The sequence below is a fragment of the Equus caballus genome, chromosome 5 (assembly GCF_041296265.1).
Source record: "Equus caballus isolate H_3958 breed thoroughbred chromosome 5, TB-T2T, whole genome shotgun sequence".
Classification (NCBI taxonomy): domain Eukaryota; kingdom Metazoa; phylum Chordata; class Mammalia; order Perissodactyla; family Equidae; genus Equus; species Equus caballus.
In genome coordinates this window covers 13978856-13997334 of record NC_091688.1, presented here as the reverse complement: position 1 = coordinate 13997334, position 18479 = coordinate 13978856, and the positions used below count along the sequence as shown (strand labels likewise).

General features: G+C 42.0%; 2 protein-coding genes across 12 annotated transcripts in view; both read right to left on the bottom strand.

Annotated features, from left to right (window-relative positions):
- TOR3A (torsin family 3 member A) overlaps positions 1 to 3551 on the bottom strand; it is a 42853-nt gene extending 39302 nt beyond the window's left edge. For all 4 annotated transcript variants that reach the window (XM_070267795.1, XM_023640627.2, XM_070267796.1 and 1 more), the window contains exon 1: positions 38 to 3551. In XM_070267795.1, the coding sequence (XP_070123896.1) occupies positions 38 to 320 (283 nt within the window). In that variant the 5' untranslated portion in view covers positions 321 to 3551. The remainder of the gene's footprint in view (positions 1 to 37) is intronic.
- A 495-nt stretch (positions 3552 to 4046) lies between these two features.
- The window catches only part of FAM20B (FAM20B glycosaminoglycan xylosylkinase), a 45441-nt gene continuing 31008 nt past the window's right edge, over positions 4047 to 18479 (bottom strand). For all 8 annotated transcript variants that reach the window (XM_070267788.1, XM_023640625.2, XM_070267790.1 and 5 more), the window contains 4 exons: positions 12940 to 13111; positions 12533 to 12724; positions 10713 to 10772; positions 4047 to 8007 (listed from right to left, as the gene is read on the bottom strand). In XM_070267788.1, the coding sequence (XP_070123889.1) occupies positions 7776 to 8007; positions 10713 to 10772; positions 12533 to 12724; positions 12940 to 13111 (656 nt within the window). In that variant the 3' untranslated portion in view covers positions 4047 to 7775. The remainder of the gene's footprint in view (positions 8008 to 10712; positions 10773 to 12532; positions 12725 to 12939; positions 13112 to 18479) is intronic.

Sequence of the window (18479 nt, the reverse complement as noted above, 5' to 3'; positions counted from 1 at the left end):
GGCGCGGGCAGGCGGGGCCCCGGCGACCGGGTCTTACCCAGGGGCCCTGCCGGCGCCTCCTCGTCCTCCTCGCAGTGCTCGGGCCACACGCGGCAGCTGAAGAGCGCCCAGTACCGTCTGGAGAGGGCCCCGGCCGCTCTCAGCCGCTCCTGCAGGCCCTGGAAGGCCGGCCAGGCCCATCTGGAGCCCGTCTTCTCGGCCCCCGGCCCCGGCTCCGCGTCGCCGCGGTGTCCCGGCGCGCCCGGCAGCAGCAGCAGCAGCAGCAGCAGGACGCAGAGGCAGAGGCGGAGGCGGAGCGGGCTCCGCGGACAGCGAAGCATGGCCGGCCCGGCTCTTCCAAGCCCGGGGTGGGCGCCGGCACTGCCGCGGCCCGGGTCGGCCCGGGACTGGCGTTGCCACGGGAACCGCAGGCGGGCTGAGCTCGTCTCCCACTTGACCCAGAGCCGGCCCAGCGCTCGCAGGGAACCGAAACCCAGGCTGGGGCCCTGGGGAGCATCCCCAGGCCGATGCGGGCGCTGCCTACCAACCAGGGCTCGCTTCCTGACAGCAGGCTGTTCCGGGGTGACTGTGGTTGCAAAGAAGGTGAAGTCAGGCTATGACACGGCCACTGTCAATCACCCTGCTAGTGCTTTCGGGCAGCTCTGGTGGCCCATCTGAGGCCTACCAAATAAGGGCACTCATTTGTGCCCTGCCCCGTATCTACAGATCAACTTCCTACCAAGCTGTTAGGAAAGCAGGCAGCCATCTCCCCCAGGAGCGCGAGTTGGCCAGGGGAGCCGGCCGAGTGAAGTCAGCGGAGTGGGGACGAGGCCCTGAGAAGAACGGGCCTGGCGCCTCTCCACAGGGAAATGAAACACAGCATTAAGCAACGAGCAGGTTTCCACAGCTGGGAGTCTACCAACAGCAAGAGGAAGCTGTTGGACTCCAGTCTGGTGATATTTGGGTTTTGGAAACTCCAAGTCACGGGAAAATCATAAGGTCTCACGTTAAGGTAATCATCTCTCACTAAAAAGAAGTTCGGCTAAGTAGTGTGTGCACCTTCTTGACTGTGTTTGCAGCTTTCAAGTGCTTGTGACTGAGCAGCTTCTCAGACACCAGTGGCCAAAGACCTGAGGGCCTCCTTCCTCGGGGCTCCCTTCTCCACAGCAGGAGCTCGCAACAAGGCTGTTAGATTTCAGAAGAGTTTAACAGATTTTCCAAAATCACCTGAGTTTCTGGGGTCTAGAGATCATAGGACTTGATTGTCAGAGGCTCAGTGGCTTTGAGGTCGGGCTCAGATAGTAAGGTGAATTCCAGTAGCATGTGTCACAAATGCCACAGGCAAATGGATTCATCTGTTATCTGCCAGGTCTAATCCTCCCTCAACAGCTCATCAAATTCACTCCTGCCTTTCGTTCAAACAGCTACAGAAATCAGACGAGCTCCTTAGTTAGGATACTACGAGAGTTAAATTGAAAAGTAAAGTCGTATATGTATACTGTATGTCTTAGCCACTCAGCATGATGGCAAAATAGAACCCAAACCTTCCAGGGAGCAGTGGCCAGTACACCTGTGCTGCATGTGCAATCAAGCGCATGAAGCCCTTCAGAGGATAGTTAACAAGGAATGTGCCGTTATGCCTATTTGGAAATTGAAAACATTAACTCATTCAGTAAATGTAGTTTGGGCATGAATGGTTATCTAGTATAGTGATTAACTCACTGGCCCCTACCATTTTGTGTGTGACCTTGGATGTTACTTAACTGCCCCAGGCCTCAGTTTCCCCACCTATAAAATGGGCATAATAAAACAGTCACTCCCTAGGGATGCTGTGAGGGTTAAGGAGCTAATTCAGTTACCCCGTTAACTCCTATTATCTTATGTGCCTCGCCCTGGAGGCGGCTCTGGATGTCTACCAGGAGGCTTGGATGGTTTTATTTATACTAGTGAAGTTTATAGGTGAATTTATGGTGATAAAATTATTAGCTTAACACTAGTTTCTTTTAGAAACCCAAGTTTTAAGACTATGGAAATAATCCTCTACTTGTAACTTCCATGGAGGGCTCACTGCTCATTTCTGGGATGTTTCAATGTGGATTTAGCATTTCATGGTAAATAAAATAGGTAGCAGGGAAGTTGTTGGACAAACCACTTAATTTCAAGAAGACAATTTTTCCTCAAAGATTAGAGGTAAACATTTTTGTCACCAGAGTCAGTCCCACATAGAAACAATGAATCCAAACACTGGTTTTTAGACAAGCCTCTAGTTTCAGTAAGTTGCTAACACTGCCTTCTCAGGGCTGGGCGGCTGCTGCTTAACTCTGGCAGCAAAATCTCATGGACGACGGGGACATCTAGAGGCTGCTGTGAGAACTACAGGCAGCTATGAGTCCGCAAGCAAACCCCTATCAGGGCTCCTCAAGTGTGGTCCAAGGACAGGGGGCACTGGCATCACCCAGGAGCTTGTTAGAAATGCAGAATCTCAGGCCTCAAACCTATTCAATCAAGATCTGCATTTTAACAAAGTCTTTCTAAGAGAAAATGGGCACAACACATCTTTATTGGGGTCATCTGAATGGGACCTAGCTTTGCAAGGTCCTGCTGAAAGCAGTCAGAATACCATCTGCCTTGAAAACAATCTTTGAGTAAAAATCAAGTCTTTATCTCCAGATAAACTCGGCATGTAAAAAGCCAACTCTGAAAACAATCTGAATGTTCCACAGCTCATCAATCCACCAGTGGCTCCTTTGTTTAACATCTGTGTCACAGAACAACTGAAGCATCAGTGGACTGAGACTGTCCTCAAGAGACAGGGCACACCTGATGAAAGCCACGGGACACCCCCAGAAGGATATTCCTGGTGAGCCACGTACTGCAAACAGACAGCAGGTGCAAGTGGCGCTGCATCTTCTGAACCTGCAGCTCTGCAGCTCTGGGGGCAGGGGTTCACACACCGCAGGTCAAGCCCGGCTCAATCTCCCCTTCTTCACTGCAGGTCCCGCCCTCCTCTCCCCCTCCCCACCCCATGATTCTTCCCTGCTCCTTATCTCCACTGGAATTAATTTCCAGCATTCCTGAGGCATTAGTACTCCACAAGCCGTTCTCTTCTGCTGGGACTACTGGCTCTTTGAGGGGAGGGAAGGTCATCACCATCTCAATAGCATCCACAGCTCACAGCACGATGCCCAAATGTCTACTGAAGAAAGACCAGATACTTTACAAAGTGAATCAACACTATTATTTCCTGGGATTTATATAGCAACTTACCTTACAAAACTCACCATGCGAACTCAGTGGTTATGACCATTCTTATCTCTATTGTACAAAATGAAGGCTGCTAAAAATCAGTTTTTATAGGCAAATATGCTGGGTAAAATTAGCTCATAACAGACCATGCCTTCCCTACTCCCAGCTGCCTGTCTCAAGCTTTAGTACCCGTCTTCTGATATGCTTGAGAAGCGAACAGAGCCTGAAATCTCACCTGGAAAAGGACTGACCGTGGAGAGTCAGAGAGGAACATGTACCAGGCTTCAGCCTCCTGCCGGTATTCAAGTACAAATGACAAAAACTGGACAAGCAAAAATGCTGCAAATGAAGTAAAAAATCTTAAGAACTCTGCTCAGTTGTCTGGCTGAGGTTTATGATGCTGATTTCCATTTCAAAAGCTAACAATCTGGGTGTCCTAAGAATTATAATCAGGGCAACTGCTCTTCTCTTCCATGCCTCTATGGCATTGTGCTGACAACAAATTCTTTAGGATTCATAATTCTTTACCTCTAAAGAAGCTATGGAGTTAACTTACTAAACACACAAAAAGCACCTAAGAATTACCCCATGGAAATTCTGGTACAGTCACAAGCTAGGACGGGCCTGCTGAAGACTAGGGAGGGAATGTGAGGCCTCATCCCTCAGACTCTGCGAACAGTCCCTGTGGAAGGTTAAGTCGGTGCAGGAGATGCAAGCATCTCCGTCCCCTAACAAAACAGATAGGAAACTGGAATAGAAAATGATGGAAGGATCCTGAAAACGGGAGAAAAAACAAGTAAGAGGAAAAGGTGATACATCAATACTTATTAAAATCTTTATTCATTTTCTTGTTTTTCAGAATTGAAACCCAGAGAACACATTAGAAATTTAGGTGCATATCTTGTCTCATTTGGTGTCTTACCAAGCACAACCTCTATTTGTGCAACAGCTCTGAGAGGAAATCCTTGGCAGATCAAGACAGAGGGTAGTGGTTCCTACACCTCTTAAAAGCAAATAAATCAGCTTCCCAGTAGGTTATTCCCGGTCCCCCCAACATTTGGTATTTCTAACACCTTAGCTCCTTAAACACCTGTGGCAGTATAGTACCCAGCCCCTACCTTTTCAACCCAGAAGTGAAGACTCTCAGGGAGAGAATCTGGCCTTCTCCCGTACAACAGTCTCACAAAGTCGGGTCCACCTGCCCCCCTTGTGCGCCCAGCCAGCGCGGGCACACCAGAGCGGCTAGGTGTCTGCCAAATGTCTTACATCATTGAGGGTCCACTCTCAGAGACTGAGAAGAGAACCTTTTACTAGCTTCAGGTTCTTCAACATAAATCAGTGTTTCCCTGTGTCAAAATAAATACTTTCTTTCTTGTCAGAATACATATATGACTATATACATACATATAGCTTTACTCATGCTTCCTGAAGCTCAAGCTCACAAGATGACTCATACAAGACAGCTGACTGACAGATGCTGTTTCGCCATCATTGAGCTGTGGTCATTTACTGGTCAAACAAAAACATAGGGACCGTCGAGAAGGGAGGTTGAAGGCATATGATAGATGAAAAGGGAAGGTCAAAAGCCTTTTTTTTTTTTTAACCAGAAAAGACGGATCTCTTTGGGAGAACACATTGCCTTCAGGTGACATTGAAAAACTGCCATATATAGGATTCATCTTTCCCAAAAGAATATGCAATGGATGTACCTGAATTGCCCATTTCCTCCTTAAATTTAATTTGACATATTAATCCTGAGTGCAAACAGGCATAAATGCCTTATTAATATATTATCGAACAGTACTCTGAGCAAATCAGATACTGTCCATTATTTGTTCTGCACAGAAAATTATTTAGGCCCAAACCCACAATATAGACTCATATTAAAGAACAATTTTAGGATGAAACCTCTGTACCCATATTTCCCCACTCTGGAATAAACACATATAAGAAGTGGAAGAAGGTGGGCAGGAAATGGCAGTCAGCTCTGATTTTCTTAGTTTCATATTAAACTGTATCCATGTCTACTTTTAAATGTTAGCGAGGCACACCCAACTTACAGCTGACCAAAAACCTTTCCAATGACCTGTTTGATTATAATAGTGCTAGACTCTAATGAATAAACCACAAAGAGGACATTGTTACAAAGCTCTAAAAAAAGATATCTACCTCTTTTTTTCAAACAGAATTTAGTGTTTGTGAATTTTAGGGCTATAAGCTTATGTTTGTGTTTTTCCAAGATTCCCCTAAACATACTTTTCCAGCTTAATTGACTCCTGATTTAGAACATAAATTTATATTCTAAGTGTCATGTCACACCATTCTGTTAACATAATTCTAACTTTAACCACTACAGATCTGAATATGTTTTAAGATCATAAATTTTAAAATAGTAGGGAAAGAGAATGAAATTATATATTTTCTGCAATTTTTGAAAAAAGGATGAGAGATTTTCAAAGCTTTCCCTCCTGCTGTTTTCCTTAGCAGAATATTCTGCCTTCAACATTACGAATAAAGTTCCCAGTTTGAGAACGGTTTTTATTCATTTCACTGTGACATACTAAACGTATCATGGGTTTGAAAGAACACTAATCCATAACTCAGTTCAACTAACAGTTACCAAGGAGAGCAGTGCTGGCACCCTTCCCACCGTCTCCCTCCAGCCAGTCCTCTGATGCTTTGGGGTGAGCACTCCCCAAGGTATTCTCAAGCTCAACTGTGAGTTTCCCTGGATGCACACAGTAAGTGTTCTTAAAATTGGAATCAATGCCTCCTTTTGTTAACACTATTTCAGTGTTTTGTGCTAATTATCTGTCTTCTTAAATTCAATACCATTTTTTATAACTCAGCCCATTCTTGTGTACATCTCAAAATGCACACATGAAGTACAAAAGTATCCTAATTTTATGCTATTTTAAAGTAGTTTACAGGTTACTAAGTTATTTTTCAATATGAGGAAATTGGGGCATAAATTCTAAACTGTTTTTGAAAGGGTGGTTCCCTAAAACTGGTCTCCAATGGCTGGCATTAAATTTGTTCAACCACACTGTTTAAATATTAGTCTCTGCTTGACATAAGTACAAAACTGGAAGAGCACCCAGACAAGATGCAGGAGAGCAGCACACAACTCTGAGTGCACAGGGAGCGAGCACACCAGGCCTGTCCTCTGGCCCTATATTTTACTGCAACTGCTTACATGTCAAAATCGCTTTGCCAGAACACAGAACTAAGCCTGTGTTTTAGCAACCTGAAATTTGAGAATGCTAACAGATGAAGAACAATACGACATCATGGGTTCAGAACTCCAAACAAGATTAAATGAGGAAATTACGGTTTGACATAAATCAAAATCGTAAGGCTCTTCCTGGTAACCTCCTTAATTTTAAGGCTCAGAAGTTTAAAATCTTTGCTTCCAGTCTTCCACATGGCCCAAGTCACAGGAGAGGTCCAGCCACCAGCAGGACGTCCACCATCACCTGCAGGAGTGAGCTGGCTTTTCTCACAAGAAAGGCACAAACACCATTGCCAATTTCTTGGGAACAGCAGTTTCAGCGACCAAATGCCTTAAAGGCAGAGCTGGAAATTCATTTCAGAAAAGAAATCAGGATGGCAGAGTTCACAGGGAACCTAACTCTTACTCAAGGTATTAGTTCAGTTTGCTTTGTTAATTTGGAAAGGATTTGCCTGCTTTGGGTAAAAGGAAAAAAATGTCTCCATAAGAGAATTGGGTCATAACAATGTGCTCTCTAGAGACAATTTTTTGGTTAATTTGGACACAACTGTGAGAATGCAGATTTTACTTAGGTACAAGTCATGTTTGCTCTTAGACATCTTTAGAACTTAAACACAGGAGAACCTGTTTTTCATTAATTCAGTCATCTCCCCGATTCTGGTTCTATGAAGTGGGTGTCTCTCTTCTTCCCTCCTCTAAGAATCATCAAAAGCATTACTACCTAAAGGCTTAAAAGCCCAAACATCTTTCCTGCTTTTGTCCTTCCCTCTAATTCTATCTTAAAAACAAAACCTCTCCAGCAGAGCATGCTATTTTGGCTCAACAGAATGCCAGGTTTTACTTGCTGCCACTCCGTGGGAGGCAGTAAAATTCCCAATTTGACTAGTCCTAGTAAAATAGGACTCAAGAGACTGCAAAGTGTTTTCAGAAAATCCACTAGTGTGGAGAAAGGACTATAAGGATAAACTCAAAATACACACTCCAGAACCAATCCCAGCGTTGACCTATCCAAGTGTCATCCCTCTATGTGTCCTTTGGCATGAGAATTAAGACTGACCCACTAGGATACCCACTGCTGGAATGGGGCAAATGCCGAGAAGTAAGAAGGTGATTCAGCAGGAACATTTCCGTGGTCTGAAACTTGTAGTCTTTGCTTTAGTTTCTACTACAGAAAACACCAAAGAAATCCAATGCCACCCTGTCCCCTATCACCAGAACTTGCTGCTGGCCATTTCCAATTCATCTCATATCATTTGGAGTTGATTGTGCTGTTTCTCTATCTTTGTAAAAAGAAGTTTCACTTATTTTGTGTTGAGAATTACAAGTGGGAGAGAGGCATCCTGTCTTCCACCAGCACAGTGTCCATCCCAAACTGGTCAGTGCACTGCTTCACGGTGGCTAGAATACTCAGGAGCCGCTGGTCCATAGCGCCCAGGTGAGGATCGGAGAGCACTGGGGAGATGGGGTCATGGGCCATGGCAGATTTTAAGGCAGACTTCAGCACACCATTCTTTAGGTAGTTCAGTCTGTTCCAGGTAGAAACTCGAATGCTGAAAGAAAGTTTTAGGACAAATTACATAAAACCTCTCACCATCAAATGGAGTTTAAAGTCTGCTCGGCGGATAAAAGTAAAGAAATAATCATGTAAAATATCTCAATTAAAAGATATCATTTCTGTTTTAGAAGTACCTCTACATTATGAGTAAGTCACATTACCACATTTTAATATATTTTGGGGGGGGTAATTATTCAGAGATACAAAGATTTATACATGTTCACTGCAGTGCTATTTATAGCAGGAGAAATGTGAAACAACCTAAATGTCCAACAATCGGGAAATAGTTAAATAAATTATGGCTCATCCATTCAAGGGAATACCATGCAGCCATCAAAGACAGTTAAGAAAATATAGTGCTATGGGAAAATGCCCATGTTATAATATTGGGTTGGGGGAAAAAGTTGGAGGGAAAAAATGTTTTACTCCAAATTTGTGGAGAAAGAAAATGTGTGTCTATGTACACACACACACAAACACACATACAAATACACACACAAGATTAGAATGAAGTCACTACAGTGTTAATGGGAGTTATCCTTACATCTTAATGGGTAATTTTAATTTCCTTCTTTTTAAGTTTCTGAATTAAAAAAAAATTTCTGGGGCCGGCCCTGTGGCTGAACGGTTAAGTTCGAGTGCTCCATTACAGTGGCCCAGGGTTTTGCCGGTTCGGATCCTGGGCATGGACATGGCGCCGCTCATCAGGCCATGCTGAGGCAGTGTCCCACATAGCACAACCCGAAGGACCTACAACTAGAATTCAACTATGTGCTGGGGGGCTTTGGGGAGAAGAAGAAGAAAAAAAAGAAGAGTGGCAACAGATGTTAGCTCAGAGCCAATCTTTAAAAAAGAAAATTTCTAATATTAATAATATTATAAATAGGAAAAGTTTATTTTAAGGACCTCTATTTTCCTTAATCATTTCACCAACTAAAGAGGATCTTTTGTTTACCTCAGAGGAGAAGTACTTACCTCCCTGTGGGTAATGTGGGAATTAACTAGGTATGCAGAAAAGTCAGACTGTGCAGGAGGCAGTCTGTTCTGCAACTATTTAAACACTAAGGAAGATCAATCTTTGGATAAAACATGGAAGGGACAAACAAGGACAGAGGCAGTGTGATTTTGCCATTCTGAACTACACTACAAATGCCCAGAGCATCAGAGCTCCCCTGTGTAACTAAGGTGTCACCTGACTGCCTCTCAGCTCCAAATTCACTCTTCATATATGCCATGCTATAACGGACAGAATTCCTTAAGCATCTCTTCTCTTAAGCTTTCTCAGTAGAGGGCGCTCGAGAGAGACTGCAGAAGGCAGGGCTCTCCAGATGCTTCTGGCTCCTGCACAGTGGGTCAGTAGTGTGTGCCTGGCGGGGAGAGGTCATCAAACGGAGCTCTGCCCTGGCCACATTCCAAGAAGGGCAGGCCCTCGGTGATCCTGCAGCCTCAGCCTGGGCGCTGATAACCTTCCTGAGGCCCTCTTGACATGGAAAGCAGAGCCTCAAGGGCCGCCTGCTGAGGCTGGCACCCTGATTCCCTCTGTAGGCCCACAAACATGCCTTGCCTGCAGCCCAGTGGTTTCTACTGAGTCATCCCTCCCTCTGGATGCCACGACACCACCCGCTGACTGCCTGTATCCCCCTGCAATCTGGAGGGCTGCTTCCTGCTTACTCAGCACCTGCAAACCAGCAAACTTTATCCAGTGGGCCAAACTACACCTTTTCCACTAACGTCCAAACCCCAGCCTTGGGGAAGGGGTTTGCTTCCAAGTTTGTCTTTCCTTGGGGACTCTCCCTCAGCCCGAGTTTTCTTCTATAGTCACTCTTGTATCAGTTCAACAATTCTTTATACTAGACTTTCCTGTTTAACCCACTACGTCTTTTCTATTTCCTGACTGGACCAGACTGATAACACTGACCGTTAACACAAAAACATCTTCCTTCAAAGATACAGTTGTTAACTGGATGTATCATTGCTTCTCAATATTAATGAAGACAATTAAGGGCTGCGTGGGTAAACACTTTCTGCAGAGTATTGTTGCTATTAAAAAAAGAAATAAAAGAAAAATCATTGTGCTCCTGGACTTGCATTTCTGTGTTAGCCAAGCAAGGTGGATCCCAGCTGATCCTCACTGCTCCTGCTTTACAATTCTACCAGCAACGCTGAGCTGAAAGGGGCTCCTGAGAGCCCAGTCTTTCTCTCATTTTCATGATTTACTTTTTAATTTCTTTGTTCTCTAATATAGACTTTAAAAAGAAATTAATTACTAAATACCTATGGGAAAAGTTACTTTTGGTTTACACAATGGCAAATTGAGATAGGCAAACCACAGGTGGTCTGTGGGGGTGAGTGAGAGGACTTGAAACCATAAGGTAAACATAGCACAGCAACCAGGGACAACGATTGTACTAGATTTTTTGGGAGGAAAGGACTATATTCTGATAGTAAAACAAACACGGATATACATTATTCAATAGACTGAAAATTTCTATTCATACATAACTTGAAATGAATTCTGAGCTTTGGGTTACCTGCCTCCACCTTTCCCTGATCCTCCATCTCAGGATCTCCAGGGGTTCTGGGTTGGAAAAGCGCTGCTCAGGGATTAACAAGTTTTAAGGCCAAGAAAACTGACATACTGCTACCTGATCCTAGAAAGGAAAGCAATGCAGGCACATGTGTTTCATGTGTGTAACTTACATGCAACACTGATAGAGAGGGGCAAGAATGCTTCTCTCATCCAGCGAGGGGTTCCCAAAGCTGAAAATTAAATCAAAACTTAGTGAATTAGGTGGAAGCACCAGTTCCCTTCTTAGCATCAAAGCAAGAGTAAATTCCATAAGAAACCCAAATGTGATCCTAGATAACTTCATGCTTCCACAGCTCAAATCATTTAAATTAAAAATAAACAGGGCATGACCAATTAGACACAGGATTCCTAACAGCCCATACTGCAGCATCAAACGACAAATATACTCATTTACAAGGATCCTTTCTCCTGCCATGATGTTCCAAGGTGCTGAAGCATAACCATGGTAACACAGTGTGGAGTGCACAGACCAAAGCGAGACCCCTGAAGACCCCTAAACTTGAAAAGATTTTAAGGGTGGGTAGAGAAATAAAGGCTATTCGTATTAGGTTCTTGCAAACAAGCAGATGGTCATTACTTATAAAAAGAAGTTAGACTTGTTCTACTCCAAAATTACCAATCAGAAAAGATTTGGATTATCTTCTTCCCTACATTTCAGTATATGAACAGATTCAAACTGGAAAAACTGCTCACAGAGGCTGAGAAAACAGTGATTCAAAGCAGATGTAAAAATGATCTCAGCAGGAATTCAGAGTTAGAAAAGGAGAACTAATTCTGGAAAAACTGTCAACCTTCCACTCTTTTCCTGGAAGCTCACCTTAACAGCTGGAGGGTCTGGTAGCCCTTAGCACAGTGCAGGCCCTCAAATAATAAATGGCAAAGGCAACTATTTCCATGTGTATTCCCACAGTACACATGATCTTTAAAGAAAAAAAAAAGATTAGTTTTACAAGTAAGGATAAAGATTTTCCTGAATGTATATAGCACTGGCCACTACCTGCTTTGCTGTGGGAGGGGGAGAGGGAAAGGCACTGTTTGCTGGCCTCTCACTTTCTGTAGTTAATATCACCTTTCATGGAGCATGAGGAACCTGGTGCTCAGCATAAGATGGTGGCATCATTAGCAAATGCTGCCCATGCATTCTTTGCTGAGGATACACGTTTCAGTTTATTCTCAGCAACCAACGTTAACAGTAGTGACCTACAGCCTGGACAATTCTGGGCTCCAAGGAAGTATTCTATTTAGTAAACACTTATGAAGTGTAACTAAAAGGGTGGTACTGAACTGGGCACCATGGAGAATATGGAGTGTAAACAAGAATTACATGTGCTCTTCAAATAGCTCAGACCTAAAAAATAAGGACATTCCACTTTTTCAAAATTAATAAAATTGTCTTATTCAAGATAAAAGTAGCTTGTCCTTATATATAATCCCCAAGTAACTGCTCTTCTCACGATAGCAAAAAGTCTGGGTCTAGACTGCCATAGAAATAGTAAAACATCTCAGCAAATAAATTAATTTTTTAAGCTGAGTGAACCTTTGGATAGAATAATTTAACAGTAATTAAATTTCATGTTCTATTAAATATGTACTCTCAAGATTCTAAAACATCATAATCAAAAAAGAATGATGTAAGTAACAATAAATCAAAGACCTTGGTTTACAGTTGTCTGCGAAGAAAATCAGAGTCTTTGACTCCATGGAAAAAAACCCACTTTCCCATTTTTAAAAGTCCTCAGATCCCAGCAGGTGGAGGGAGTAAAATCCTGAAAAAGATGGAAGGATGGTGCCAACAATGAAGACCCCGAGAAGAAACGGGAAGGATGACTCCTGTCAATTGTGTTCTGAATGTTTTCCAGGATACCCAAGAAAACATCTTTCTTGTATACACAGAAACCCATAACTATAAGGATATTCCTGCTGGTCCTACCTTTTGGCATTATCAAGAAGGATGAGCATACTAGCGCCTTCATCGTCTTGGAAACTCTCATAGTGATGGCGGTCAGCATTGCCAATCAGGTAATCAAAGACAGCTGTGTCAATGATATCCAAGAGGCGTGGGCCAGAGTCATAAGGGGATGTTTTCTTCACAGCATCACAGTAGCTCTCATCATACTCCCACCTAGAGGCAAGCAGCATCACCAGGGTTATTTACTGAGTGCCAGCCCTGTACCTGGCATTGTCTAAAACACAGAGAAGAGAGAGTCTCTGCCTAGCAGGTTTGCCCTTGCCCTGCCAGTCCTTTTTAGTATAGGACAGAACCTATGGCTTCTATACAGGGTTGGTACCCAACCAGGCACAGGAGATAATTAAGTAGTGGCTCACAGGAGCATTTACCTGGCCAACTTGCCCTCTCGGTAAGTCCTGCCCCATGGGTGTCGATGTTTCTGCAGAGGCCACACATCTGGAAGCCAAAGTGTGACAGATCCCTCCATTGTGTCTCCATCAGCACAGGCTGGCTCTGTTTCTCGGCAGTAATAACACTTCCCATAGAAACAAGTATTATTTCCTAAAAGAAAGGAGCCAAATACACTTAAGGAAAAAAGGAAGATTCCAAACTCTCCCCAAATGACGTAGAAGAGAGCAGCTAAGTAAGATACTGTGAAAACAAAGATCCTTAACTTACAGTTAAAATATTTATTTTCTGCATAGGTAATAAAAGCACCTGGTATAAAAAAATTCAAAAGACACTAAAGGGTACATACAATAAAGTCAGTCTCCCTTCCCCTGTGTCCCCTATACCCAATCTCTCTCCCAGGCGTCAACTACTGTCACAAGTATCTTTCTGAACTCATTTTAAGTAAAGGAAAGCAATGTCCTCTTCTTTGTCAGGGCTGAGATTTTGGCCAGAGTACCCAGAGGAGGGAGACAGGGCCAAGCTGTGGGCCAGGAGTTTGGTTACACGTGGGGATGACAGGGATGTGGTGTTGAGCAAATAAGTCAATAAGCTGAGAATAATGGGAACAAGGTTTCTCACAGATGGAGAAGGGAGATTAACATATAGAAAGGGAGAAGGCCAGAATAAACCCTGTGGTGCTGAATAAGAATTGGAGCTATTGGTTTAAATTGATGGTTTTAACACACCCATGGATATAGAAAAAGACACAGATGTTTGTGTGTGCATGTGTGCATATATACGTATACATGTGTATGAATATATATATACATTTCCTACCTCTGTCATTCAAGAGAACCTGGAAACAATGACCTGAGCATTCCTAGCACTCACATAGTAGTTTCTAAATATCATTTTAACACTACATTAAAAGGAACCAAGGCTCCTTGGAGAAAGAGCTGATGCTAGGGCTGGGGCAGGGAAAGTACAAGATGAGCCTGGGTCATATTGCTATGGCAGTTGTAAGAAGTACTCAGGGAATGATGGGAACACTCCAAATGACACAAGGGACAATCTGTAGGGGTTCCTCTGGCCAAATCTGGGACAGTTTGAGCATCAAAATAAATAACAGTAATAAACTGTAACACTGGGTAAATTAAGAGTCTGAGAGTTCACAGTGATATTAATAAACAAATAAATAAATGGGGGGCCGGGTGGGGGAAGTTCTACCCTTTAAAATAATGGCAACCAGTAAGTCCAGAAAGAATGATAGAATTAGCAAATAATGATTTGGCAACTATCATGGTAATTGATTCAGGCAAGAATTATCAATGAATGCTAAAACTGATGGGCAAAAGTTTGAGGGAGACAGAATATTTACATAGTTCTGGAGCATCTCCCTACAAAGTACTCAGTAATTACTTATTAATAAGTATAAAATACTTATTAACTTTATACTAGGGAAACCTTGCAGACACCTACCATCTTAATCAAGTGATAAAAGTTAACATCACCAGTAATGGGTCATAGCAACTAATCTACATCACGTGCCTCCTGATATGATGTACTGAGAAGAGCACAATAGTACTTCTCTGGTACTCCCGCCAAAACTTTTAAATCATGAGGAAACATTAGACAAACCCAAATTAAGAGACAGTCTATGAAGTAACTGGTCAGCATTCTTACAAAATGTCAAGGTCATGAAAAACAAAGAGAGTGAGGAATTGTTCCAGACTGATGAAGGCTAAAAGGACATGACACCTGAATGCAACATATGATCCTAGACCAAATCCTGGATTTACAAAGGACATTACAGGGACAAGTGGCAAAATCTGAATAGGGTCTATGGATTAGATGGTGATATTGGATCAAGGTTAATCTCTTGATTTTGACGGCTGAATGTGGTTGTGAAGGAGTTGGGAAATACTCACTCAAGTCTCAGGGGAGCCCTAAACGATGTAATGAGTATTCATGTCTCCAACCTATTCTCAAATGGTTCAGAAGTGTTAACAATTGAGGAGTCTGGGGGACTCCGTGGACCAGTTCTGCAACTTATATGTAAATCTAAAATTATTTCAAAATAAAAACTTAAAAAAATCTAAAAAGGAATGTTTCCTTTGCCCTCCACCTCTATGAAATATAATCATTAAATGACCTACTTTCCCTACACCTAAAAAAAAATCACATACTACTATTAATGACTGTTTACGTTCTTATGCACACACGTCCTGGAAGAGACAAACAGCACTCACACTTTTTAGTATTTCCAACCTCTGGCACAGTACACACTAACTAAAAACTCATCTACTACACACCTATCCACAAAGCTGATTATATCCCTCTCATTTACCTTACAAACTTTTCTCTTCTTCCTTAAAAAGATTTGAACTAATTGAAAGATATACCACATTTATAATGTTAATAATTATAAAAATATAAACTTATAAATTTAACTTGATCCCATCATAAATACCAACAGATCTTTTAGAGGGTAACTAGATATGACAACTTTAAAAGTCATAAGGAAAAATAAATAAGAACTGCCAGAAAACTCTTAAAATAAGAGCAAAGAGAGGGGACTAGTCTTACCAGATATCAAAATATACTATAATACCTCGATAATTAAAACATTGTAGACCAGTTCATGAACAGACATAACGTCCAGTGGAGCAGAACATAAAGTCCAGAAATTGAAGAACACACAAATGGAAATTTATTACAGTGGAAAAAAGACAAACTCTTTAATAAATGCTATTGGGACAACTGATAGCCACCTGGGAAAAAAAAAAAAATTGTAGCCACACTTCATTCCACATACCAGGATAAATTCCAACAATATCAAAAACTTAAATGTGAAAAAACTATAAAAGTACTAAAAAAGACAAATAAGGCAGAATTCTCCCATAACCTTGGTGTGAGCAAGGCTAACTACAATTCAAAATCAGAAAAGCTATCAGAAAAGACAGATCTATTACATTAAAGTCAAACAAAAATTTCTATAGGGCAAAAAAATACCATAAACAAAATCAAAAGAAATTAAAGATTTGGGAAAAATATTTACATCTCATATCACAAAGGGCTATCTCCTCCCTATGTATGAGCTCCTTTTAATTGGTTAGACCAATGACATAGCTGAAAATGAGCAAAGGATATGGAAAGACAGATAAAGGAAAATACAAATGGCTCTTAACAAAGAAAAAGATGTATATGTGAAATAGAAAACAAAGTTTGATAACACATTGTGAGTCTAGGGGAAAGAGGCATTCTCCTACACCACTACTGGGAATGTAAACTGCTTAAACATCTATGTAAAAATGCATGTGACCTTTGACCCAGCACTTCCACTTCTGGATGTATTTGCTCATGTTATGAAGTAACATACGTACATGGTAATCCTGGAAAACACTGCTTGTAAAAACAAAATATCAGAACTTATACGTCCAATAAGGGACTGGTTAAATGAATTATGGTAGATCCATACAATGGAACACTTTGCAGCAACAAAAGAATGAAGAAGCTATTTATATGAGATGATAAAAAGATTTCCAGGATAGATTAAGTAAAAAGAGTAAGATGCAGGGGCTGGCCCCGTGGCCGAGTGGTTACGTTCGCGCGCTCCGCTGCAGGCGGCCCAGTGTTTCGGTGGTTCGAATCCTGGGCGCGGACATGGCACTGCTCGTCAGACCATGCTGAGGGAGCGTCCCACATGCCACAACTAGAGGAACCCACAACGAAGAATACACAACTATGTACCGGGGGGCTTTGGGGAGAAAAAGGAAAAAATAAAATCTTTAAAAAAAAATTAAAAAAAAAAGAGTAAGATGCAGAACTATGTACAGTGTCACCTATATTGCATAAAATGGTAGAGTTAAATGAAAACATATAGTCATATTTCAAACAAAAAGGACATAAAGAAATTACTAATAGAGATTACCACTGAGGAAGGAGAAGGAACAGATGGATGGGAGGCAAACTTTTCACTGTAGTCTTTTTAATATTTTTTTTAAATTTTGAGTTGTGTGAACATATTACTGATTCAAAAAGTTAAAAAACAAAGCAAAACATTGCTTGTTGTAGGAAACCTGTTGCCTGCAGGACAAAATCCAAACTCCGGAGTTTGGTAAAAAGACCCTTCATAACTGAATGGAGTATGGAGTAATGGTTAAGAGTGGGACCTAGGGCCAGGTTTCTGGGGATAAAATATGGACTATAAATACTCATTAGATTGCAAGACTTTGGGCATGTAATTTCGCCTCATGAAGCTTCCTCTGTAAAATGGAGACAACAGTTCCTCCATCTTCGGGTTGTGGAGAGTAAATGAGATAATTCACAGTAATGCTTAGCACAGGGCCTGACACATTATTAGAGATCAATCAATGCCAGCTATTATTAATAATCTGCTTCCAACCTGCTTTTCCAGACTTCAATATTCTCTTTTTATCGCCATGAACCGGAGGCTCTGAATCTTTCACTATTTCCTGGATGAACCAAACTTTTAAAACTGGTTTTCTGATCACCTCAGTCTCTTTGCTCTCCTCAGATGAACTATCACCTGTGATAATAAAATCTAACTCTCCAGCCCACACTTCTGTCCTAAGCTGTAGACTTCAGCTTCTACATGACCAGACAACATTTACCCCTGGATGTTCCTGTCAAGGTAAGATTCTGCACCCAATTCCACTGTGTGAGAGTTTTCCCCCACCACCAGGCAATTCTCTGACACCAGCTGGGTGTCCTACAATTCAACTCAATTCTGACACTATCTACCTGGAGAAAGCACTGGACTCCATACATTAAGGGCTCAGTCGCACAAGACTGTCCTACACTTCAGATGCCAATCGCAAGTCCAGGGTGTCATTCATGCTTCTGACTGCCTACAAATCAGAGGTTCCCATTAGCCCCTCCTTGGGTCTGATTCGTTTGCTAGGGCAGAAGAATATACAATGGGGAAAAGATAGTCTCTTCAATAAATAGTGTTGGGAAAACTGGACAGCCACGTGCAAAAGAATGAAACCGGACCATTATCTTACACCATACACAAAAATTAACTCAAAATGGATTAGAGACTTGAAACCTTAAAACTCCTAGGAGAAAACACAGGCGGTAAGCTCCTTGACATCAGTCTTGGCAATCGTTTTTTGGATTTGACACCAAAATCAAAGGCAACAAAAGCAAAAATAAATAAGTGGGACTACATCAAACTAAACAGCTTCTGCGCAGCAAAGGAAACCATAAACAAAATGAAAAGGCAACCTACTGAATGGGAGAAAATATTTCCAAATCATATATCTGATAAAGAGTTAATATCCAAAATACATACACAACTCAATAATAAAAAACCAAACAATCCCATTAAAAAATGGGCAGAGGATATGAATACACATTTTGCCAAAGAAGACATACGAAATGGACAACAGACACATGAAAAGATGCTCAACACCATTAACCATCAGGGAAATGCAAATCAAAACCACAATGAGATATCACCTCACACCTATTAGAATGGTTATCATCAAAAAGACAAGAAATAAGTGCTGGTGAG